Source organism: Pollicipes pollicipes, unplaced genomic scaffold, assembly GCF_011947565.3.
Source record: "Pollicipes pollicipes isolate AB1234 unplaced genomic scaffold, Ppol_2.1 Scaffold_3447;HRSCAF=4054_pilon_pilon_pilon, whole genome shotgun sequence".
Taxonomy (NCBI): domain Eukaryota; kingdom Metazoa; phylum Arthropoda; class Thecostraca; order Pollicipedomorpha; family Pollicipedidae; genus Pollicipes; species Pollicipes pollicipes.
The window spans coordinates 17,169,653-17,195,546 of record NW_023596297.1 but is presented as its reverse complement, the minus strand read 5'-3'; the positions used below and the strand labels follow the sequence as shown (position 1 = coordinate 17,195,546).

Genomic DNA, 25,894 nt, shown 5'->3' with positions numbered 1-25,894 from the left:
GTGACAGCTGCGCTGTGCTGCGGTGTGACGGCTGTCGCTGCTGAGAAGCACAGCCGCGGTGGGGTGATATATCCGCGCTGACTCTGTTCAAATATAGCCGCTGGTGCCGGAGTGTAGTCTGATCACGCCACCGCTCGCCGACCTGATCGCGCCATTGCGACATGAGCTGAGTACATTTCTGTGTATTGAATGCTAGCGAGTGACTACTGAGACAGGAACCGGGGGTAGCGTACAGGCTTCAGGCTTCACATGAAGTCTCTGTCCCTGGGTGGATTCTTCTTCCTGTACTTGATTCCCTTGCTGAAAATGGGGAAGTGTCGGTTACGCCACGCAATTGGGACGTCCAATGCACCAAAAACGCTTGCCGACATTGGCATGGCATGAACGAATCATGGTGGGATAATTCGTCGTTTTTAGCAAAGTTCAGCGACTTGCACAACTACTGTCTGCTTACTGACCGAATGGACATAAAAAGTAATCTTAGAATTTCTCGCGATCCGTCATAACGGCAGAAGAGTTAGTTCAATACCCACATTGCATGCTACCGTAGTTTGCTGTACTCGTTCACAATGAATCTTCGAGACCGGCATAATATAAATTGCAATCTTGTCGCCGGTTAACAGCTACGGAACAACTCTTAAATGGCCAAAGCGTCACGGCCCACAGATACAGAAATCGCTTGTTTCTGCGATGCTGACACGCGACAAGGTCACACGGTCGTGCACAGAATAGGGTCTGCCTTGAATTTAGTGGACCCCTCCCCGCCCCATAACGATTGGCTAGTACGAGTGAGCCACTGATGGTGGGCAGAAATAAATGGGTGAATCAGAAACGACTGGGATTCGTTGAATACCGTTGTCATAATGCATCCCACCAATAACTTTGAAACAGTTCCACCTCTGAATGCCAAGAAGACGCAGGCCAGCTCAACACGATGTACAGATTCTGTTGTTCAATCCGCACCGTCGGCGTGGCACTCACTGTGGGAACCAGATGTGTTTGTTGGTGTGGGTGAGCTCATCAGCTCCTCCCGGACCTGTTGTCGGAGCGTCTGACAAACATGTGCTTGTAGCGCTGCACGCCCTTGAGCGACGAGTCGAGCCCGTCCGTGAAGGGGTTGCGCAGCGCCGACTGGTCGGCCGCGCTGGTCTCCGGCGCCGGTAGCGGCTGGGTCAGAGCGCACGCGGGTCAGTGGCGCGCCCCATGCCACGGCCAGGTGTTGGCCGCAACACGCAGCGAGGAGATACTTCTGGCTGCCCCTTTTGGTTTGCGTTTAACTGTTGTATTGGCCGATTTGGTCGCAGGGACTTAAAAATGCGGCTACGGCACAACCGTGGGCGATCGGGAAGGTGATGGACAGATTCATCCACGTCTTGGCCACGCCTAGGGGCGGCCCGCAGCAACCGCGGCGGTCTTACCTTGGAGCACTCGTAGGGGAAGGCTGGCTCCGGGTGCCAGCACACGATGGTCGAACCGTTGTTGGAGACGACTACCTTGTGTTCTCCTGCCCTGTTCGCACGCAGGTTGAGTGCATATCATGTGACAAGGCAAAACATAGAAAGAAATATCAAGCACAGCGCAGTGCAGCGCATCCTTAAAAACAGACAATTAGGTAAAAATATGTTACTGACTTACAAATTTCACACTGATGGCTGTTTTTCCATTGACAGCTGCATTAAGACATGCAGGCTTGTTTGCAGCTGTGTGAAATGCAAAATCTCAGTGTGCACTGCCTTTTGATCATTTTAAATTTACTCATTACAACTTTCCATGTGTGGACATTCGTCATTTCTTCAGGGGAAAAAGCAACAAGATCCCAACAAGCTGATCCAAAACTCTACAGTTGTGACTTGACAAAGTTGGGCTGGCCCAACTGGCCAGTGAAACAATGTAAACTCAATGTGAGGAGTTTTCATCACCTTGTAAAGCTGATGTGAAGTCTGTCATCAGGTATTATATGGAAGCAACAATGTATGCAGGTGAGGTGATGACTTGGTGCTTTACTTTTTGTAAAAGCACATTAGAAGTAAGATGAAGTTTGTTTTTACTTTTCTGGTAACCTTGTTATCACTGATTTTCATCTAAGAGATCAATTGGCAATTTTGGATGCCTGCTGTATCTAGTGAATGACACTGATGTTTTTTGAGACTTACCCAGAATTGGTAGAACTTGAGATCCCCTGCATTAAAATGTCTGAAATATAAGCATTGTTTTCAGAATAAACTTAAATCAAACTGCAAGGAAAATACAGGATGACTATCAAATCAGCATGACTGAACTCAAAAGCCAACCAAAAATATGTAAAAAGTACATTGAATACCCACTGGTGGTTTTCAAGATATTGCCAGATTAAAAAATTTGATAAAAATAAAGCTCATCTGGTTACACTCAGTTGCTAAATTAATTGAAAACCAGATGCAATGCCTATGGGTGGCCTTATTTGGGCCCAGTTGGTCAAATGGTTAAAATATGGTCACAAGAGTGCTGATCATAAATATGGTCACAAGATCTTTCAAGGGAATTTACAAAAATATCAGTCATAAAATATGGAAGAACACTTACATCTTGAGGCATGGGGCCTTACAAGCATCCTGATTGATGAAAGATGCAGTGCCATCTCTGTACTTCAGACAGCTTCCCCCACTGTGGCAAAAGCACAAGGTGATAGATCGACCTGGTGATGCCAAGAATTACATGAAATCAGTGACAAGAGGATGTGGTGCAATATGCTGGCAAACAAATCTCTGCATACAAAAAAGGATGTGATTAATGGCCACAGTGGATGTGCAGAAGTAAAATGCAACTCTGCTAATTTACCAACCAAAGCCATGTGTGGCATTTAGCACCAAAACCACTATTGCTCAGGCTTACATACAACTTGATAATGCATCCCCTTACAGGCATTAACAATGAAACAATGAAGGCTTGAAGATCTAACTTTGGAGCTTAACATGGATAAAAACTATGCAACTGGGTATAAATTCTGCAAAATAAATGGCCTGAGTCAAACAAAGTTTAACAGCTAGTAATATAGAGCAATGATTAACCCGAAATTGAAATGTTAATTCCACCTCATTGGAAAAACCATTGGTGCATGGCAATGGTTTTTCATTCCTTGACCAAAAGCTTCAAACAAGTGGATGAATGAACACCAGTTGGGAACCTGCCATGGTTGCAGGGCACACTTCAGCATTATCAGTAATCATCTTCTGTTGTGGCTTGAATGGACACCAAGATCAAATTTGGAGCATTATAAACATCAGTAGAAAAAGCCAAGCTGGTAAGGTCAAACCTACCCTGAAGAACAGAAACATGGGTTTTCCCCAGATTTCACACACTCTTAAAGTTGGGGTGGGGCTTGAGACCCTAACTTGGTCCATCCACCTTTGAAACACAAGTGAGTCAAATCTGGATAAAAAAATCATATTTTAGCGCGTTTTGAGGGTGCGGTTTGTCATGCTTACAGATGTCTGGTACCCCTCCTCCCCAGCACCCGACTTATGGCACAGAACTACGTCCGGTGCACACTTCACAAAATAAACATCACTCTTCAGCTGAGCGTGGGAAAACCAATTTATCCATCACACCAAATTTAAATGAACAAACCTTAAAAAAGCACACAATTTACTTGACGTGAGCGCTTTTCAACCTAAGACATCGTTCCAACCACGGCCATAAACACAACAGTTCCATTCGATCGCCAGTATGCGATCCCACTCTTTTGTCCTTGTAGCGCCGATAAACCCGACAGAGTAATAGTAATGAGAAACAACAAGACAGGCGGATATGATAAGGACATATGAACTTTAAATAAGTATTTACAGAAATTTTTTATTTAATTAAAAAGACGAAGATACGTTTTCCTATATTTCAAAAACACAACCATTCGTTTTTAATGCAAGGTAGTGCTCGACGTCCACAGCACTGAAAAGATGATTGTGGTACTGACGCATATATGACAAAATATGACGCTATCGAGATGCTGTGGCCGAATCCAGGGTATCGCTCATTTGCGAGCGAGGCCCCAGATTCCCGTAGGCGTGGGGCGGGCACGGCGGGCGGTGCGCGCCTGAATGGTGAGGCGGGAAAAGGTACCCTAGATAGTTGCGTTCTCTCTATGCTCTGGACCCAGGATTTGGTGCTCTGGATCTCGCACTGTTGAGCGCTGAACTCAAACTAGGCCAAATTGTTATGCGAAAGTACTTTTCTGCACGATATGTTTTCAGAATACTTTGTTCTGAATTATCTCCGCTTCATAATTGCCTGACACATTGGCTCAGTATGAACTGAGGCAGGGTATTGCACATGCTTCAGACTCTCATTGTGTGGAATGATGATAAAGATGATGATGATGATCGCTGTTTCATAATTCCCGGAAACATTAGCTCGCTATGCACTGAAGTAAGGCATTGAGCATGCTCCAAGCTGGTTGTGTGGAATGATGATGTACATGTACTGAAATTTTTGATGTCATGTCTCTACTCTGCCTGGCATGCTGGGCATAACATGCATTTTTTGCAGCCTATGAAAAGGTTAGGTAAGGTTGGACATATAATCTTTTAATTGGCATACAGAATCATTACAAGCTGATTTTATAATTTTCCCAGCACTGAGTATTTTAATGTGCCATTGAAAGTTTAAAATAACTCCACCATATTTGTTTTGGGTGAAATGCTTCAACCATGGCCTTGTGGGAATGACATTGTGAATCTGTCTTTGTGACTTTGTTTATTCAAGTTTTTATGTTGACTATAATGGTTTATACCATTCATGTATTTATTTGAAAGTCATTAATAAAAGGATTCATTCAAGTTTAAAGAAAATGTGCTGTAATAATGGTAAATGTGGCAGGCACTTTTAGGTCTCATGTGGGGTCTGGGTTAAAATCTCAGATTTGTCATGGCCTCTGAGCAAAAATATGGTAACTGCAGTTGTTAGCTTTTCAACAATGTGTGCTACATTCTCTTGTATAGAAATGCAGTCTGTTAGATTATCATTTCAACTTGTGTGAGCATGTGCATGTGATTGTGTCATGTGAATATGTATGGGAATTGTCATTATATGAGGTATGATGGCTATGTGTATCACTCTCAAATGGTTAAATGCTTATGCTGTTTAAACTGATGAAATGTCAACATTTCAGAAAGATGTAGGTTATCAAGCAAAAGTGGTTACCACATTGTCCAAGCCATTCTTGATATGAGGCTGCAGTAGAGTGTAATGCCAGGGTCAGCCTCAGCATCAATCTGTTTTCATACATGTATTATTATTTTGTGTGTATTGAGGAAACTGTGAGAAAACCTTCAGTAAAAGTTTGCTGCCATGCTTGGAAGACAGCAAGATGCTGCACTGTCAGAGTGGGCTGAAGAAATAGAACAACTATTAGGGTGTGAAGATTATGCTCAAAAACCATCAAGACAGCATAAGGAGGCAACACTTGCCTTCATAGCCAAACAAGAACTGGAGAAAAGCAACAGAAATGAAGAAGTGCCTGACAGCTCTCATCTGTCATCAAAACATGAGCAGCAAATACATGGGACAAAAGGCTCAAGATGCATCTTTTTCATTGTATGTTTGTGTGCTCTATCATTTGCAGTCATCAAATTTGGATACTGCAATGGAAAATCACTGAAACTCTGCTGGAATAACAACATTCAAGACTGGATTTACCCTGTGCTGAGAGGGATTCGGCTCATCTCTTTGCCGGTTATTCAGTATTTTCCATCCATCACAGGTGATATTTTACTCAATTGTTGTTCTGGGATTGTTATTTTTCATTGCTACCATAATGAAGCAGGCATCCAGGATTGAGTAGCTTTTGACCTGTCAATGCCTTGCTGGGCATTATCATGATATCCAGGCTTGTGCTGAAACTGTGGGATGCTGGCGATCAGCAGCTGGTAATTTTGTTAATGAGTGTTATCATGCTAATAATACCAAGGGTTTAAATTCATTTACTGTTATCATGCCTTATGGTTCAAGGTGACTTTGGCCATGATGTATCATCAGCAGTTATGTTTTGTTTAAGTGGTCTGGTAAACCTTTTCTCAATTTTGCTTTGAATCCAGACTGATGTGGCCTGAATATCAAGCCACATGCTGGCAAAATGTCAAGATTTTCTGAGCTGAACCAGGTATGATATAGGACAAAAAGGACTTCATCTTCTGTTTTTTTTGGCTTTATAATTTGAAAGTTATAATGTTGAGCTAACATTATAACTTTATAGCCAAAGATTATAGCCAAACATAACATTATAGCCAAACATAAAAACATAACATAGCCAAAATATACCAGGAGGTACTGGTTAAACAGCATTGTAATGTTCAATAACTGTCAAGTTAATAGTACTCAATCTTTCAAGTTGTGCTCATTTTCAAGTCATTCTCAAAACTCGGTCATGAGAGCGAGTACAGCTCGATTTATCGAGTACCATCAATATAGCTTGATTTATCGAGTACCATCAATATGATTGTTATTTAGCACTACATCGTCGTTTAATAACTACCTCCTTAGATATCGATTTTGTATAAGGGTATGGGTGGGTAGTGGTTAAGCTGTGTGTGTGGAAAACCAGATGTACGGGTTTTGATTCCCACGGTTCACTGTTGCTGCCAGGGTAAGAGGCAGGCGACGCCATGTGGCTTCTGCAGCTGAATGTGTCGTAAAACCCCAGTGACGACGGGATATTTAAGTGTGTTAGCTCGACACAAGTGCTTTCAACCCACAATCTTGCACCTTTGCATCTGTCAGTGGCAAAGTAGAGCTGCTTTGTAATGTTTTAAGTACGAGATAGTAAGAACTGCACTTGGTTGAAGTCACTAAGAGGCTCACTCCGATTATGGTGAATGTTGTGAATGTGAATGTGAAAAAGTAGTCATAGATGACAATTGTTTTGGTGTTGTTTTGTCATGACCACGCAGTGCCGTGAGTTTGTAGCATTCCATCCACTCACTGGTGCCTTTGGGTTATGGCAGACATTCACGAGGAGACATGTCTGGTGGACAACCCCCTCTACTGGGACCCGGAGGTGGACTGCACTCTCTGCAAGGATGTCGGCGTCGTCACATTGCCGCACGCAGAGCAGTTCGAAGACCTGTTCTATCACAAGGGAGTCCCTGTGGTGGTGCAGGTAAAGTAGCAAGACAGGTTTTTTCTGAAAAAATTGCACCTCCCATTTGCAGTTACTGTGCTTGAAATGGCTTTCTAATGTTTTAAAGATTACCAGATTGTTTTCTCGATTGGTTTTCACAAACCGTGCCTTCCGTTTGTTTAAATTACGGTAGAATGGTGACTGGTGTCACCTGTCACTAGCACTGTCACCACTATCGGATCTTACGTCTAGCAGCAGCAGCAGCACTCAACTTGAGCAGCACTCCCCTGTATTTCCGCCGGTGACATGGTGAGCGCGCTTGCTGACCTGACCCCAGGCCGCTGACCCTGACCTGGCCGCTGAACCCGGCCCGTACTGCGCAGGACGCGATCGCGGCGCCGGTGAGCCTGGCCGCCCTGACCCGGCTGTACGCCCTGCGGCGGGATGACATTGTGGCCGGGTCGGCCCGACGCCTGCTCGGTCTCGACAGACTGATGGCCGCGGCCCCTGCGGAGCTGGCTGCCCTGCCGCACTGCGTCCAGTGGTGCGTACGAGCGCCGTGTCTGCCGGCAGGTGGAAGCCCACTCATTGGTCGAAAGGAGGCACGCTGAGCCAGGGAAAGGACCTCTTTGTTACGGGGAAAGGCACACTGATTGTTTGGAAGGGTCCTCAGTTTCCAAGGGAAGGCAACATTTCGTCGAAGAACAGAGCAACGTTTAGGCCAAGAAAAAATAATTTGGACATAGGAGCACTTGGAACATGATAGCCGCGGACAGGCGTGATGTCTGGACAGCTGCATTTCAGCCAAAGTGACCATGGGGCTGATGGAGAGGCCTGTTGGACCTGAAGAGCCGAGTCCATTGCCCTCCAAATGGTCCCAGCCGTGTGCTCTTCCCTGACCTTGTGCCGTCCGCAGGCGTCTGCTCAGAGTGTCGGCTGTCAGACATCTGCGCCAGCTCTTCCGCCGCCCCTATTTCGTCTCCAAGAAGACTGAGGTGTCCTTACATCGCTACATATATCTCTGCGGCGCGGAAGGCGGCAGATTTCCTCTGGTGAGATGGGCAGTGTTTGTGTGGCAAACATCATGATCTGGCAGCAGATAGCGTGTTTGGCCATCCACTGGATTCATTTGTATGATTTGTTTCCAACAGGAAATGAGCAAAAATTACTGTGTTGTGTTTCATCAAAATAAATGCTTTTGACGCCACACGTTTCACACATCAGGCATCCTGTTTGATATGCCTTGTTATTTTGTGTAGGTAACCGTGAAAGTGGTATTGCAAGTGACATCTGTGATCTGCGGGACATTTCTGTTTGGAAAGTGTTCAGCTGGCCTGAAAGTGACGCTTAGCTTATTATGGGTTTTCTAAAGTGTTTTTGTGTAAAGACTGCACTGTAAGTCTTTTTTCTTTTTTTCCTTGACTTTGCATACTATCTTTTAATCTATGCACCCTGTGAGATGCCCCATGCTGGAAGTATGTTTGATTTGTAGAAGTTTGTGTGTAACTGTGCTGTGCTCGTGTCTGTTGCCAGCCGGTGACCGAGTTCGCCAATGTCTGGGTCAGCCAGCACAGCGGCACGCGCCAGATTCAGCTGACGCCCAGCAGCGAGTGCAGCGCCACCTGTCGCACGGTGTCGGCACTTCTGCGCCCCGGAGATACCCGTAAGTGTTGCATGATGACCTGGACTTTTGATAGTTCTTTGGGTCCTGGATTGGCGGTCATATTTTGAAGCAGGATAAAGTCGAAAACTTGACGAAAATATCCCGTTTTGGTAAGCCAAAATTTGATCAAGGGTAGGGACGTCAAAGCTCTGTTCAGTTGTGCAATGCATAGAGTGTTGTCTGTTGAGCCATGCTTCCGTTCCTGTCTGCAAATAGCCAGTGAAGATGTATTGCAATGGCTTGTGCATCGTTGCATCCGTTGGCGTCCTGGGCCGGCAGTGTTCTACAACTGGCGCTACTGGCGGGCGTCCTCGCTGCCGATGCACGGCCCGCTGCCGGCGGCTGGCGACGGGCAGGGGACGGCGTGGAGCGCCCCCGCTCAGGCTGAGACCGAACGCGACCAGGCCGTCGACGCGGCCGCCAGACAACCGCCGACCGCGGTCGGTCAGGGGATGAGGGAAGCCGACGCGTCATTGGCAGGCGCCGGTCACGTGACGGGAGAGAGTGACCAATCGCCGACGGATGCATTCGAGGCGGCAGAGGAGGTGGTGCAGCCGCGGAGGAAGGGCTGTGAGTCGGCGGAGGCGGCGGACTGCGCTGCCGGCGAGCCAGCCGTGGGCATCACCTTCATCGGCTCCTTCTACTGAGCTGGAGCCAGCCGTGAGCAACACCTTCAGCGGCTCCTTCTACTGAGCTGGAGCCGGCGGTGAGCATCACTCTCATCGGCTTCTTCTCCCGAGCCGCGGTGCTCGGAAGACACGTGCCGGCTGGGCTTCGGCCCGCTTTTGGCAGCTGTATGCACATCTGTGGTAGCTACGTGGGGCCCGGTCCCCCGTTCTGAGCGCGGCAAGTGGAGTCATGCCGTTGGCCGAAGACCGCGTGCGGCCGCCGCGTGCTAATGCTTTAAACGTTTACCGTCGGTCACAGACCGTTTTTCCTCGAGCCTCCCTAGTCGTCCACGGGTCACAGGCGGTATTTAACCCGCGCCCAAATGAAACGATCGCCAAATAATATGCCAATTATCACCGAAGGCTGCGACCGCGGCCGGTGGTGGTGTCTTCCACAGGGTTGAGGCGGAGGACGCGTTGATACGTTGGTGGAAGTCGCCACGATGCGTGGCGATATGTATTAACCATGGGACGAAGCGGCTAGATAACTTCCGAGGATCGTGTATCTGTATCGTGTATCGTAACATGTTACGCTAGCGGAGCGATGCGTACTGGTGTTACTGATGGTGTCACAAGGCGGCAGTTGATTTTGATGGTGTCACAAGGGGGCAGTTGATTTATCGACGGTAGTCACGTGTCACGCCGTCCACGCGCACGTTTACGTTTTGTTTGGTGGAGCACGTGCTTCACCCTCGAAGAAGACCAGACTAACGCGTATGTCGCTACCCTGGATTAGTGTATTTCGCAGTGCGTACTGCGTTACTACCGCAGAGCTTGTAATCTAAGTCACGTGCTCACTAGTCATCTACGACGTCACCTGCTGCTCTAGTCCCGAGGTTGTTGCAACATGCACACAAGTCCGGTGCATTTCCGTGCGCATGCCTGTCGCCTTAGTTATGCTGCAACAGTGTGCTGCTTGTTACGGGCCGACAGTAGCAAAAATATAGCTCACCGTGATCGCCACGAATCGCCACGAACCGCAGTTACCCAGACAGGCGTGACCCGTCTGGGCAACTGCAGACCAACGTGATACTGTGCCTGTGAGTGATAGCGGACCAACGTGATACTGAGTGATAGCCCGTGACATGTCATGGCACGGCGCAATGGACAAACGGTACACCGGTCAGAACAGCGATGAGGGGTCTCGTTCGCCCACCTGGAGAGCGGGCGCTGAAGCTTCATTTGCGCCCAATTTGAAAGAAAAATCAGCTCAGGCAAAACGGAACCGAGCTGACAGCCAAGCTTGTGCTTTTCAGAGTAGACTGGCTCAGCATTAGACAACAATGACAACCTAATCTAAGCTCAGATATCCTGCCCAACTGCTGTATCTAATGCCTTTATAAGGCTTTCCAAGGTTCTGCCTCCCGGACTCGGACGTTCGACCATCTTGGTGATGTAGCGCTGATACTCGACCTAGTGAACTGGAAGGGCACGCTTCAAGCGGAAGGTCAATGCGTGGGAGAAATAAAAGGTCATCATTTTGGGATACAATGATATACCAGTACTTATATACGCATTCATATATATATATATATATATATATATATATATATATATATATATATATGTATATATATGAAGTGCGCATACCCGCACAATTGTACGTAGAACAAACCCTAGTTAACACTACTCAAGGTTTAAAAGACGATCACTACGATATCGTGTTGTGCCGGGCTGCGAAACACAACACGTGCAGGGGCGCGATTCGATTTTTTAAGCGAGCATGTACTTGTGGCCGGTGTGTGTGAGACACTTCCCGGCACACATACCCGACGCGGCGAGTACGGCGCGGAGGCGAGCTCTTAAGCGGGCCAGGGGAGGGCGCTGACCACCAGAGATGGCATTGACATCACATGTATTTCGATAAGTCGCCAGGTTTCACGACAAGCCCGCGCCGGCGCATTCAGTCAAGTGATTCTGGCGCCAGTGACACGAGCATGACTTTTGTGGAGGTCCGTCAATTAAATAGCAGCTCATCACACAGCTACCCGTCTCTGTACCAGCACGCAACATGAGCGGTGAACGGAAACAGCTGAAATGCAGACACGCTGCCTGTGGTCCATCAGGTTCAGCCTATCAGGGCATAGCGGGCTTATTCGACAAGAATGCTTGGATTCATGGGTCCACAGTAGGCTTCTTTAACTGAGCTTCGTAAGTGAAGTATTTAACTTAGTTTAAGTCAGCTTCCCTATGCTCACAGTAAGTTTCACAGTACGCTAAGTTCACAGTTCAAGTGCGTCAAAATGGGATCTCCTCGGGTATATCAGAATTCTCCGGTCGAACAACGCAATAGGACTGACGCTCGTGTTTTCACACAGCAACGTTACAAACACAGGTATGCATGGCGCACGGTCTTAGGAACTGCTGCACCCCAGCCGCTTACAAGACCGGCTCCACACCCGGTCAATCTCAGACGACATCGACACGCAACGCCACACCCACGATTACTGGCCATTGGAGTCGGACCACAGCACACCACATTGTCACGCGCGGTGCCCACCCGTTTCCGAGACTTCGCGCGCTCGTCAGGCGGGGGAGCGCGCAGCGGGACAGGAGCCAGTCGGCCCGCGGCACCTTCGGCGGCCCCCGACCTCGGCGCGGGGAGGAGCGCGCAGCGGGACACGAGCCAGTCGGCCCGTAGCACCTCCGGCGGCCCCCGACCCCACGGCGCGGGGAGGGGCGCGCAGCGGGACAGGAGCGTCGGCCCGCGGCACCTCCGGCGGCCCCCGACCTCACGGCGCGGGGAGGAGCGCGCAGTGGAACAGGAGCCAGTCGGCCCGCGGCACCCCCGGCGGGCCCCGACCCCACGGCGCGGGGAGGAGCGCGCAGCGGGACACGAGCCAGTCGGCCCGCGGCACCTCCGACGGACCCGCCGGAGATGACACGGGTCCGACTGGCAGTTGGCACGGGCAGTTGCCCAGACAGGCGTAACCCGTCTGGGCAACTGTAGACCAACGTGATGCGGTGCCTGTGAGTGATAGCGGACCAACGTAATATCGAGTGATAGCCCGTGACATGTCATGGCACGGCGCAATGGACAAACGGTACACCGGTCAGAACAGCGATGAGGGGTCCCGTTCGCCCACCTGGAGAGCGGGCGCCGAAGCTTCCTTTGCGCCCAATTTGAAAGAAAAATCAGCTCAGGCAAAACGGAACCGAGCTAACAGCTAACCTTGTACTTTTTCAGAGTAGACTGTCTCAGCATTAGACGACAATGACAACGTAATCTAAGCTCAGATATCCTGCCTAACCGCTGTATGTAATGCCTATACAAGGATTCCTAAGGTTCTGTCTCCCTGGCTCAGACGTTCAACCATCTCGGTGATGTAGATCTGATGCTTGACCTAGTGAACTGGAAGAGTACGCTTCAAGCGAAAGGACAATGCGTGGGAGAAATAAAACGTCATCATTTTGGGATACAGTGATGTACCAGCATTTACATATGTATATACATATATATATATATATATATATATATATATATATATATATATATATCAATATATGTATGAAGTGCGCATCTCCGTACAATTGTACGAAGAACAACCCCTAGTTAACACTTTTCAATGTTTGTGTGTTATTGGGGCTTTACGGCGCACTCAGCTGCTGGGGCTATATGGCGTCGCCTGCCTCTCACCCTGGCAGGAAGGGCGGGCACCGCGGGGAATCCAACCCCGTACCTCTGGTTTCCCAGACGCGCAGTGGCTAACGCAGACGCGTTAAACTTCCTAATGTTTAAAAGACGATCACTACGATATTGTGTTGTGCCGGACTTCGTAACACGACCCGTGCAGGGGCCCGATTCCATTTTCAAGCGAACATGTCCGTGTGGCCGGTGTGCGTGAGGACACCTCCCGGCACAGACACCCGACGCGGCGAGTACGGCACGGAGGCGAGCTCAAAAGCAGGCCAGGCGAGGACGCTGACCACCAGAGATGGCATTGACATCACATGTATTTCGATAAGTCGCCAGGTTTCACGACCAGCCCGCGCCGGCGCATTCAATCAAGTGATTCTGGCGCCGGTGGCACGAGCATGACCTTTGTGGCGGTCCGTCAGTTAAATAGCAGCTCATCACACAGCTACCCGTCTCTGTACCAGCACGCAACATGAGCGGTGAGCGGAAACACAGCTGAGATGCACACACGCTGCCTGTGGTCCATCAGGTTCTGCCTGTCAGGGCATAGCGGGTTTATTCGACAAGAATGCTTGGATTCATGGGTCCACAATAAACTTCTTTAACTGAGCTTCGTAAGTGAAGTATTTAACTTAGTTTAAGTTAGCTTCCCTATGTTCACAGTAGTTTCACAGTACGCTAAGTTCACAGTTCAAGTGCGTCAAAATGGGATCTCCTCGGGTATATCAGAATTCTCCGGTCGTACAACGCAATAGGACTAACGCTCGCGTTTTGACACAGCAACGTTACGAACACAGGTATGCATGGCGCACGGTCTTAGGAACTGCTGCACCCCAGCCGCTTACAAGACCGGCTCCACACCCGGTCAATCTCAGACAACATCGACACGCAACGCCACACCCACGATTACTGGCCATTGGAGTCGGACCACAGCACATCACATTGTCACGCGCGGTGCCCACCCGTTTCCGAGACTTCGCGCGCTCGTCAGGCGGGGGAGCGCGCAGCGGAACAGGAGCCAGTCGGCCCGTAGCACCTCCGGTGGCCCCCGACCTCACGGCGCGGGGAGGAGCGCGCAGCGGGACACGAGCCAGTAGGCCCGCAGCACCTCCGGCGGCCCCCGACTTCACAGCGCGGGGAAGAGCGCGCAGCGGGACAGGAGCCAGTCGGCCCGCGGCACTTCCGGCAGGCCCCGACTTCACAGCGCGGGGAGGAGCGCGCCTCGCCGGGAGCAGCGCATGGCTGCCTCGCCGACTGCGGGCCAGGTGGACGGGACTGCTGAACGGGGGGGGGGGGGGGGCAACCGTCACTGCGGGCGGACTGGGTGGGACCTGTTTTGATTTGGAAAAGGCATGCCAAGTGTCAGCGACGTTCGCTTCGACCAACCCCTCGGTGATTATGCCGCACGCCGCTGCACCACGAGTCCGGCTCGCCAGATCATTACATTTTGCAATGTTCCAACATCGAAGGGTCGAACAGACAAGCTGCCAGGAAGTGAAATGTAAAAATGGATGCGCCGCACCAATCTCAGCATGGACGACGGTTGCGGAACTGACGATAAAACACCACGGGGAATGTTTGAAGGAGTCCGGTTATGTTTGTTCGAGAGTTCAAGGGGGTCCAGCTACACAACACGGGGAAGAAGGGAATAAACACATCACTAGCACACAGTTGGACGTCCTTAGGACCCCATCTACACCGTAAAGACTTAATGGTCAGCATAATAAACCCTAAGTGGACATGTCTAGCTGGTATCACAGCTATCCAACCCCGGACATTTGCTAGTCGGAGACGGAGGAGAACACACCGACGGTCCGAACGCGGTCAGACACTTCGTACAACCTGAAGCCGGCTTCGTACAGCGAAACTGCAATTTGCGATGCGTTTATATTGCACCATTGAAGCAGATGGGCTGCGCGATTCTTTCCGATTTTGATTCATAACAACTCACGAGCGAAGTGGGTGCTCGCGAAGCCAGGCAACTCCTGGCACACGTGAGGCGGCGCCGTTAAAAAAGAAAAACAAAAACGGCGCACGTTGCAGTTTCGCCACACGAAACCGGTCATTGGTCGAGACGAGGCGTGCCCCCACTGCCCACGCCCATGGTCGGCTGGCCGGGCCCGTCCGGCGGCGGCTCCGTCGCCACTGCCGGGCAACAGGACACCGGGCCTAGCCGCGCCCCAGGCTAGTCGAAGCGCTGCTTTAGCTTCTGCTTGAAGAGGATGGGCACCAGCGATAGCACGGCGAACACGGCCAGCCAGGCCACCGACGCCCAGGAGACGGCGTCGCTGGATGACGTCAGCTGCTGCAGAGTCGTACCGCCCTGGATCGCCACGAACGACGGTGGCGCCACGCCTGCGCGGCGGCAGACAGTGGTAACAGGCGAGCGAACAACCGGTGGCGCCACGCCAGCGCGGCGGCAGATGGTGGTAACAGGTGGGCGAACGACAGCGGACCGGAACACACCGGTTCGAAATACTGACTTCACTATCGGGCTGCAGACGGTCTCATTCTTGCTTCAGACGGGGCTGGGAATTAATAATTTTTTTCCGCCCTCAGCCTTAAACGAAAAACCCTCTGAGGTGAAAACAAAGAAAACCAGACAGCGCAACACCGAAGAAACGCCAAGACCAGTAATCCCCTTTACTCAAGGATTACTAGTTCAAGCACCAGTTGCAATAGCTACCCTACAGAAACACCAGACCCTACAACCTCACCGATAAAGGGAGAGACTCGGCTTGTACGCATTCAGATGTTTATGGCCCAGCAACGGCGGTGACATGTGTGTCCAGTGCGGACAATCGATGAGCTCTCACCGATAAACGTCCCGATGAAAAACGGCGTCAGAGGCACCTCAATCACCGGGGACGTGATGTTGATGAACCAGTTGGGCAGGAAGGGGGTAATCCGGAGGAAAATTATATAGTTGAGCAGATTGTCTTTCTGATTGGCCACCTGAAACAGCAGGCAAGGGTGAGAGCTCGTCAACCGTTGCACGCCTCGTGTGGCGCATGATGTACAAGACTTAAGAGACTGGCTCGCTGCCTTTTTTGGGACACAACACTAGCTTGAACTAGGTATGCCTTAATCCTGCGAAGCTTGTGTAGCCGCCCCGGACTTTGACCATGTCTTGTCCCTTGCGCCATTCGGGATTAATGACACGTAAGAATGGATTTGTGGTCACCTGCCGTCGTTCAACGTGTATACGTAAGCGTTATGAGCCTTAAAAGAGCACATTGACAGGAAAGCTCGTTCAACGTATTATCAAAAAATGAACGTGCGTTTCGTTTAACACACGAAGAACAATAAGCATATACTTTATATAAGCACGAAAGACCTTGGGCTCCTGCTTTTTGACGTTGAGTTAGGAGCTCTAATATCGACAATGAGCAACCTTTGAAAAAGCAGGAGATGCTATTTTCAAGACAAACAAAACCCGAACATTTCGTTTCCACAGCTTGTTGGGATCAGGGTGCATGTTAAGCAGTGCTTGTCATGTGAACCCTGACCCTGATGGACAAAACAGCTGGTTTAACTATGTGCTCACGCAAGCATTGGCTATTTTGACATAACTATACCGAGTTTTGTCAATGCAGTCAAATGAATGAATGTTAACAGCATAAAGCAAATAGCTCGACTGATATTGTCCCCTGACAAGTTGAAGTTACAACACATCGCTTCTTCTGTCTACAATGCACGACTTAATCCATTTAATCGTAGCGCAGAAAAACCGCGTGAACCGAGCAAAAAACCAGGTAGAAAACCAGATGCCTTACACAAATCGTACATCTTTAGCAATGCTGCCAATTGTTGACGAAATAATATTTAAGTGGCTGGGTAGTAGCAGTAAAGGCATTGACATGCGCCAGCGACCAGCAGATGTTTGTTTTTCGTTTTCATGTTTGGACCATTGGACCAACTTTTTATGTTTTTGTTTTAAGTAGCACGGTTCACGCCCGGAGCGCGCTGGATGCTCTCAGCCACCGTTAGCCGCTCGCCGATGGCCGGCGCTCACCTTGAGTGCCCACTCCTTGGCCTTCTCGGGGAAGTACTTGTGTACGATCTTCCTGCCGGCCATGTAGGACAGCAAGTAGCAGAAGGAGGCGCCGGTGGCCGAGCAGAAGCAGACGAGCACCAGCGCCGCCCAGAACGGGAACAGGAAGCCGGTGAGGATTGAGAGGAAGATGGAGCCAGGGATGGCGAACGTCTGCAGACTGACAACACCTCCGGTCAAGGAAACTTTCTCACGAGAGAGAGAGCGAGAGCGAGAGCGAGAGCGAGAGCGAGAGCGAGAGCGAGAGCGAGAGCGAGAGCGAGAGCGAGAGCGAGAGCGAGAGCGAGAGCGAGAGCGAGAGCGAGAGCGAGAGCGAGAGCGAGAGCGAGAGCGAGCGAGAGCGAGAGCGAGAGAGAGAGCGAGAGAGAGAGAGAGAGAGAGAGAGAGAGAGAGAGAGAGAGAGAGAGAGAGAGAGAGAGAGAGAGAGAGAGAGAGAGAGAGAGAGAGAGAGAGAGAGAGAGAGAGAGAGAGAGAGAGAGAGAGAGAGAGAGAGAGAGAGAGAGAGAGAGAGAGAGAGAGAGAGAGAGAGAGAGAGAGAGAGAGAGAGAGAGCTGCCATATACTCTCTCTCCCTATCTCTAAAAATGCACGGATAAAAACGGTATTCGCCACAGCCTACATGAACAAGGTTGCTACCATAGCTGACTGAAACACCACGTAAGAAGGGAAAGGCTGAAATATTCCTCGATGAGTAGAACGCATGGCTTAGACATATATCAAACTTCATTGTCCGATATGGTATGTGGAATCACACAGAAACCCGGCCTATGATATCGCAAATTGAGTAACGTGGACGTCACAATCGCAAAACCTGGAAGAAATCGTGCGCGGCCAGGTGGCCCAATCAATCTGAAAACGCTCATTCGTGTATACAATATGAAACTAAAGGATACAATATATAGGTGATGAAGATCCCAGCCATGACTTCAAAGTAGTACTGCTCCTTGTATACATTGAGAACTTTGCCAAGCCTCTTAGCATCATCGATGTCTCTTGGTAGCTTGAAATCTTGCTTCTCTTCACTGAAAGAATACATTATGCAGAGGTCATTGGCGTATCCTGTAAATTAGTTCGGTCACATCTCAATGACATCTCGCTGAGAAATGTCCTTTCCCAAATTTCAGGGCGTCCTCTGTCATTGCACTTCTGAGGAATGTCAGTATCGTCAGTCAGGTGCTATTGTGTTAACGTCCTGTCACGTTCGTGTCGCAAGTACTCCAGAGGTGCTACGTACGTCGCGTAAGCGCATCGTCAGACACCGTAAGAGTGTCGTTGTGATCACGCCAACGTAGTGTTTGGAACGAAGTTTGCAGCCTTCGAGATTACATTTAAACTGATACACTCCATTGGTGCACTTACGCTTGTCAAGTTTGTCAGGGCTGTTTCTCACAAGAAAGTTGGAGATTTTCCTGTTGCGATAATGAATGGCAATGCCTTTTATGTGGCTGTTCTCGCCTTTCACGTGTCCAGAGATGATTTCACGTACAGCTTTTTCGTCTTGTTTGTAGGCAGATGTTATATAACTTTGATCATGCAGCTGAATGGTTGGTTGTTTGTCTTGGTTTATTGCCAAAGTGTCCTGTCACAGGTCGTTGGACTTTGTTTTCAATGTCAGAACTTCCAAAACCGGTATCCACCAAGATCCGTCTGATTCATACCAATTCTAAATGAAATACTGTCAAATCAGACCAATGACTCAATGCAAGTCTGTGGAATGATGTCATCAGGCTAATTGCGTGGCATCGAGGACGCTCAACGTCAGTCCCCAAAGGGAATGTGCCACATTTGAAGGTATTGAAGCAAGCATCACATGCCATGAAATCAGCTTTCTTATAACTAATGGTATACTTAATAGTATAAGTCAAAAAGTCTGTCCCAGACAACACAGTTTCTCTGTTTAGTAGAGAAGCTCCTTAATATGTCATTGTTTGATTACGTCATCATACCTTGCACAACACTAAGAGCCCATTGATGGCTGTTACATCTGGACACCGCGCTAACGAGCACCAAATGTGAACAATACGACACTTACATTTTCTTGGCCTTGATTGTCGTATAGGTAATTGAATGAGAGGGTTTGAGTGACGCTATCACGGCGTCATAAACGCCCACGTGACCTTAAAATAGTCTGCAGATTTTTGTGAGCGTGTAACTCAGAAACTAGACGGGTCTAGCTGCTAAGAAGGGCTGTGAACTGCACCCAATGACTAAATTGGCTATTTCCGTTCAATACACCATACAAATGGGGAACAATACCTTTAAGCACCGTCCGTTGTTAGCCTGCTTTCGTTATGCAGCCGTCCTAAATCGCCGCTCTTTTCCATCAAAAGTCACGTCAACACAGAGATCTAGATTGTCCCTAATTAGTTCTCTTGAATCTTAATCCAGATCGTTCCTTAAAGGCACTTGTGAGACGTTCTGGTTGACGCATGTCCCTAGACATAAAGGTATCGTCCACATAACGGCCGTAAATTTGTGAGACGTTCTAGTTGACGCGTGTCCCTAACAATAAAGGTATCGTCCACATAATGGCAGTAAATGTCCGGTATTATGTCGTCGCTTTGTAGTATGTCGGTTGTCAAGAACACTTACTGCCGCGGAGCAGCTCGCGATGCTTACATCAACACACCAAGTCATCACACTTCGTACGAGGCACTTACTCCAGCGGGTCCATCCCCTCAAATGTGCTGTGTAGTGTGCATTTCTTCTGCTGCATCCTACTGTGCTTGCCAGTGAGAAATATGCAAAGCTGGCACACATCACGGTTTTTCGTACAGCAAATCCATCAATTACGACACAATCGTCCACCAAATCAATGCAAGATTTTGGACCTGGTAGATTTGATGTGTAAATAGTATTAACATTTTTCCTTAATGGTAGCCCAGTGGACCCCTTGGTCTTCTTCTTCAGAGGACACGTGTGATGCAAGAGACTGTGAGGTGCAAGACATGCTTGCATCACACAAGTACAAGACAGGTTGTGAATGTGATACAGCACAGCAAACAGCACCGCACATCATAAAGATGACCTACATGTGTACAAATCTGGCCCAAATTGGAATCAAACTTGAGATGATTTTCACAATTGATAAATGGAATATTAAACGTATTCAACTAAAAATGCTGAACAATCATACACAATACACTTCAGTGTCATCATTTTTTCCTGCTGTGCTATTGGACAGAAAGTGTATGATGACAGATGAGCTCTGATATGCTTTCATGCTTCCTGTTTGGTTTTGCTTTTTTGTAAGGAGCATATGAGCTCATGATATATCATGTACCAATAAATTATTGACAGGATGGCATGATCAGCTCCAATTCAAGACATTCACTGCATGACAATGGCAACTGGAAAGAAAGCATTCTTACCTTGTCATCTCTGGAAATATTGTGTATACATATGCCAGGCAGAGGAGTGATGTTGCAAAAATAATGCCAAGAGCTATGAATGACTGCCTGGTACTGGGTGATGCTGGGTGCATGATGATCACAGGGCGCTTTCTTGGTATACCCAAACTGCAAGAGAAATATTAGATAATCATCAGACAGACATTCCTCAGCAATGTTTTGCTCAAGCAATACTAACTTAACGGATATCAAATGTCATCACTTACATTGTCACAAAACCCATACACATACAAACAAGCTATAAAATTAAGTTAATCAGAATGTGCCATTGAGAATTAAAATCATAAAGCATTTTGGTGATGTCTGAGTCTATCAAGGCTTCTATACTTGTATTCATTTTGTATTTGTTTTAATCATTCTTTGCCTGCTGAGGGAGGAAGGTTGAGTGGTCATGTCACAGTATTGCGTGCAATATTAAACCCTGATGACACAATCTAGCCACCAGTCTATGGCAAAATTGTACTGTATTTTGGCCAACTTGGATAGAAAGAAAGTGTTAGCTTAACAGGCTATCTTTGGTGAGTTCCCCAATCCCAATATTGTGCATGTCAATGTCATGCAAGCATGCCTGAAATTGAAAGCAAACATTTTGCTTATGTATGTATGTATGCAGTCACACATATGCAATCACAGCACAGTCAAACAGCCACAGCTTCTACCAGAAACATGTGTGCAGCCACACAAAAGCCACACAAACACAATTTGGGAGCTGACTAGCAGTGCTAGCACACAAACACATGCAAGCCAAAGGTATGCAGCATGGACTGTTTCCTGACCTATAGAAGTATGTGCCAAATGATAAAGTAAATCAAGAAGCCAAGCATTAATCCTGAAACAAAGGAAAAACAACACAAAAATATAGCTTTGTGCCTGTAGAAATTTACACAGCATCAAAAAGCATTACCTACCTAAAAAAATTATTAGATTATATAAGAAGGTAGGTGCACACACATATGCACACAAATCATGAGGTCACAAGATTCAATGACAAATAAATGGAGCAGGGAACAAGTGCATCCCATAAAACCAGCAAGCACGCTAAGAAGCTAATAGGCCTCAGTCCATGCACAATTGCCTGTTTCCCAAAGTCACAATAAAAATGACAATGTTGGGTGATATTGTAAAACAAGAGCAGAAGACTGCATACACAAACCCACATACCGACCAAGCAACGCACGACGCACCCCGCCGCCCTCGAACGAGGAGGGAAATGAAATGACACGTCTCCCTGTCATGACGAGAAGTCTTCTGAAATATGTCTTAACCGCGCCGATTTCGGCTTGTATCGTTTGTTACTCATTATGTTCTAGGTAACACAGGAATAAAATCGTCATCGCTTTGGCCCATGAAATAGCCAATAGGACCAGAGATTTGTGTACTGCCATGTGAATTTCGTGCTCGGATTGGTTAATGATCATATGGATAGCACAATATGGCAGTGTGAAGCAGGCGCGCCGAAAAGCTGCCAAATTACATCGATTTTCATCAAGATGAAGAAAATTATCGTTTCGTACCTAAACCCCTAAAAACGACTATTAGGCGCGGACCAGGGGCGTGGGAACTTTGTTCAACTTGGGGTCAAGCTTCAAAATGTTAAAATGGGCCCCCAAAACTCTGATATTTAGCCCCTTACAACCTGGAATGGATCTTATACAGGTGAGAATGGGCCCTCTGCAGGCCAGTTCGCCCTCAGCCAGCTAATATACTCCCTTTACCGTCAGCGATGGACCCTCAAAAGGTCAGAATGACCCCTCCCGAGACCAGAATGGGCCTTCTTTAATGCAGAATTGGAACACCTCCGTTAATAATAAGCCCTCTGCAAGTTAGAACGAGCCCTCCACAGTCAAAAATCGAGTCTCCATAGTCCAGAATAAACACAATATGGGTCAGAATGGACACGTCCATTCTGTGGAACGCATCTGTGGAACAAAATAGGTCCTCCATAGCCAACAATGCGTTCTTTGCAGATCAGAATGGGTCCACTTTGCACTACCGGTCAGAATAGGCCCTTAACGGGTCAGAATGGGTCCTCGTTAGGCCAGAATGGGCTCTTTACAGGCCAGGATGGATCCTTCTACAGGCTTAAATGAGCTCTTCTACATGCCAGTATGGGCTTCCCATAACCGACAAAATGCCGTCTGCATTACAGAATGGGCTCTCTTTAGGACAGAATGAGCCCTCTACGGGTCACAATGGGCCATCCACAGGTCAGGATGAGCTCTCTACAGGCCAGAATGGGTTCTTCTCGGTAAATGATGTGTTCTCTGCTGGTCAGAATGGCTCTCTTCAGGCAAGAATTGGCCCTCCACAGCCAATAATAACACCTTTACGAGCCAGATTAGGCACTAAGCAAGCGTAAATGGGCCCCTGTGCATGCCAAAACGGATCCTCTGTAGTCGGTGATAGCCCTTCTATAGGTCCGAATAAGCCCTCTGCAGGCCAGAATAGCCCCTCTGCAGGCCAAAATTAGCCCGCCACAGTCAATACCGGATCCCTTACAGGTCAGCATGGGCCCTCTAAAGGCTAGGACGAACCCTCTTAAGGCCAGCATGGGCCCTCTAAAGGCCAGGACGGACCCTTTTAAGGCCAGCATGGACCCTCTGCAGGCACGAGTGAGTCCTTTGCAGTCAATAATCGGCCGCCCCTACAGATCAAAATGGGCCTCTTCATGCCGGAATCAGCTCTCCATAGTCAATAATGGGCCTCCCACTGGGCGGAATAGGCTCTTTACGGGCTCAGAAGTGCCCTCCTATGGTCATAATGAGCTCTTAATAGGCCAGAATGAACACTAGGCAGGAACTAATGGACGTTTACAGGCTTATATCATCCCTTAACATTTCCAGAGTGGGCCTTTAACATACCGGAAATGGCCCTCCACAGACCCTACAAGTCAGGGGAAGTCCCCCCCCCTCGCCAGATTTCAAGTTGGGGGTAAGCTGCCACCACTGGAGGAAGTTGCTCCATACCTTGAAATGTTGGTGGCTAGGCAAAAATTCGTCGGTCTGTCGTTAGCTAGACCAAACACCATCTTTCCAATGTCATTGTGTCGGATGACCCATTCATCTAAAATATTATGCACGCGAATTTTTGTACAAATAACGACTACAAACGAAAAAAATCAAGCCAACGTTTGATTACGAGCGAGGTGAGTGGATCACGCAATCGCCATGATTTGAGCGGCCATGTTTGAGTTATAGAAGTGTTAGGGCTATGTAGTTACGGTTCAGTTGTCCCTGGTTCGGTTGTCACTGCGTCAGTTGTAACTGGGTCAGTCGCGCTGTTTCAGCGGTCTCGGTTCACTGTGTCTGTGTCAGTTGTCACTGGGACAGTTGTTCTGACCCAGTGACACTGACAGTGACGACACGCGGCATGGATTGTAGCGTACTGACAGAAGACGTTACTTGAGCTTACGTAAAACAACTTCAACACAAAGCAGGCGGCCTAAAACTCCCAACTTAGCTGAACCAGGAGTGTGATCTTAGATTGCATGGTTGCAAAGAGCATGGGTTTCATCACATCTGCACCGTTAGTCCAGCAGTATGTATGACTTTAAGGTTCCAATAAAGAACGATATCGATCTTCTATCCAGTTTCTGCTAAAGTCTCCTTTCCCGCGTTGTCTATGGGCCGTGCGCTCTACAACTTGTTTGCGACAAAGCTTCCGCGCCCTTGTCATTCCACCTTAGAACACCGGTGATTTTACCTTTCCAGACGATAATGAATCATCTACGGAGATGGGGGCGAGCAAACACGACATTGGGCCTGTTTTTTTCTACATGCAACGCCGGTGGGCTAAATCTTAAGTTTTCTGGGAATAAAAAGGTTGTCTCCTCGGTCCACTCCACGCTTACGGCATCCATTACCACTACAAAGGCTTCAGTCACTGAGATTTCTGGTGCAAGAGGGTTTCGCTAGTGGTGCCACTGCCAGAGCCGTAAGTCGCGTAACGTAGACGGTAAACACGTTCAGCTGTCCCTGCGCTTGGCCCCGACACCAGAGGGCAGGAAGGCCCACATCTCTGCACATGACGCTGACATCAGAGGGCGGAGAGGCCTCACGTTCAGCTGTCCCTGCACATGGCCCTGACACCAGAGGGTGGGGAGGCCTCACGCCCAGTTGTCCCTGCACATGGCCCCGACGCCATAGGACAGGGAGGCCCCACGTCCCTGCACATGGCCCCGACGCCACAGGACGGGGAGGCCCCACGTCCCGGAGCGCTCGTTGTGAGCCGTTGCTGAAAGCGCCACTCACCGTGGAGACAGCGGCAGGCCGGATGGCGGCTGGCTCTCCAGCGTGATCACGCACGAACGCTCCATAGTCTTCCGCAGTAGCTGGCAACAGCTCCTTCCGCCGCTCGACCCACGCCCGGCACTCAGCACCCGCCTGCCCCACCCTGGCTTCGCGCTGAGCCGACCAGCCGCCACCGACCGCCTCCACAGGACAATGGAGCAAAGGTTTGCAGCGTTACTAGCCACTCCAGATAAGCGCGACGGCCCGCGTGCACCTTGAACCTTAATCTGTGCCCAGCGCCTTGCGGCGTACTTACTTTAAGTAAACAGAGTGGCGACCGTCCAGGTCAACGGAGCCGCGACAATGTGCGACACAACACCGAAGTGAGCGGCCGCGCCCCCAGGGTGCGCGGGATGTTTTCACGCAGGGTTCAAGGCGTGGTGATCACTGGGCCTCCTTCACTGACCGGGTCACTGAGGTTGGTCCGGTGGCCTTGATCCTTGGCGTCTGGGAAGGCGTCCTGTCACAGTCAAACGCGTCGTCGGGGTGTTTTTTCGGGGTAGTCATTGAAATAAATGTTCGACTGTACTGCATTTGTAATGTGAACCACACCTTAATCCGCGCCAACGTTGGAAAAGGTTTGGTCAAAACATGACGGCACATATCGAAGTTGAGCGTTTGTCGTAATCCTTGAAAATGCAGCGAGTATTTCTGGGTTCCCAGGTCCGAGTATCGCTGTCCCTTGTCATCGCTCACTGCCAGACCGGTACGGCCTCGAGTCGGGCCCGTCAGTTCTGCTGCGGGGAGGTAGTCACGGCGTAATGAATGGTTGATAACGAGAGGGTATTTGACCATCAATCGTGCGACCAGCAGGCAACAATGCCAGCTGCCTGCGACTGCAGGTAGCTCTGTATCCTTGACTCGCATGGTGTGCGATGTCAGTCGTGGCTGAATGCAGCCACGTAGCCAGAATTTTGCCCACGGGTAAAAACCGAATGTCATATTCTTTCCTAACTCCTGGAAATCTGAAGCAAATACCTGCGAAATCACTAGTCTCTAACGCGGGCTTTTTCGCTAGGAGTGTGGGGGGGGGGGGGGGGGGCACGGTCCTCGCATCCCATCACTTTGGTTACGTCCATGGTTG

The 25,894-nt window shown here is 49.0% G+C and overlaps 2 protein-coding genes and 1 long non-coding RNA gene across 5 annotated transcripts in view; 1 reads left to right on the top strand and 2 right to left on the bottom strand.

Moving 5' to 3' along the window:
• The window catches only part of LOC119092208 (uncharacterized), an 18,104-nt gene extending 7,724 nt beyond the window's left edge, over positions 1-10,380 (top strand). Inside the window, exons 7-12 of the mRNA XM_037215185.1 lie at positions 5,311-5,734; positions 6,975-7,129; positions 7,474-7,634; positions 8,007-8,142; positions 8,624-8,753; positions 9,033-10,380. Coding sequence (XP_037071080.1) covers positions 5,311-5,734; positions 6,975-7,129; positions 7,474-7,634; positions 8,007-8,142; positions 8,624-8,753; positions 9,033-9,400 — 1,374 coding nt within the window. The 3' untranslated portion in view covers positions 9,401-10,380. The remainder of the gene's footprint in view (positions 1-5,310; positions 5,735-6,974; positions 7,130-7,473; positions 7,635-8,006; positions 8,143-8,623; positions 8,754-9,032) is intronic.
• On the bottom strand, positions 167-1,021 carry LOC119091670 (uncharacterized). The gene is made up of 2 exons (XR_005093426.1): positions 982-1,021; positions 167-300 (listed from the first exon to the last, which is right to left on the bottom strand). It is a non-coding gene; the product is annotated as an uncharacterized LOC119091670 (long non-coding RNA).
• Positions 10,381-15,225: 4,845 nt separating the features above from the next.
• stas (Transmembrane protein stas) lies at positions 15,226-24,947 on the bottom strand. Of its 3 annotated transcripts, none has more exons than XM_037214977.1 (6): positions 24,772-24,947; positions 20,483-20,629; positions 18,005-18,133; positions 17,074-17,272; positions 15,875-16,013; positions 15,226-15,413 (listed from the first exon to the last, which is right to left on the bottom strand). In XM_037214977.1, the coding sequence occupies exons 1-6, from the start codon at positions 24,834-24,836 to the stop codon at positions 15,244-15,246; spliced, it is 849 nt and encodes a 282-aa protein (XP_037070872.1). In that variant the 5' UTR covers positions 24,837-24,947; the 3' UTR covers positions 15,226-15,243. The 3 variants fall into 3 exon arrangements, with proteins under 3 accessions (XP_037070872.1, XP_037070871.1, XP_037070873.1); XM_037214976.1 differs by lacking the exon at positions 24,772-24,947 and adding an exon at positions 21,683-21,899; XM_037214978.1 differs by lacking the exon at positions 24,772-24,947 and adding an exon at positions 21,687-21,715.
• Positions 24,948-25,894: the final 947 nt, after the last annotated feature.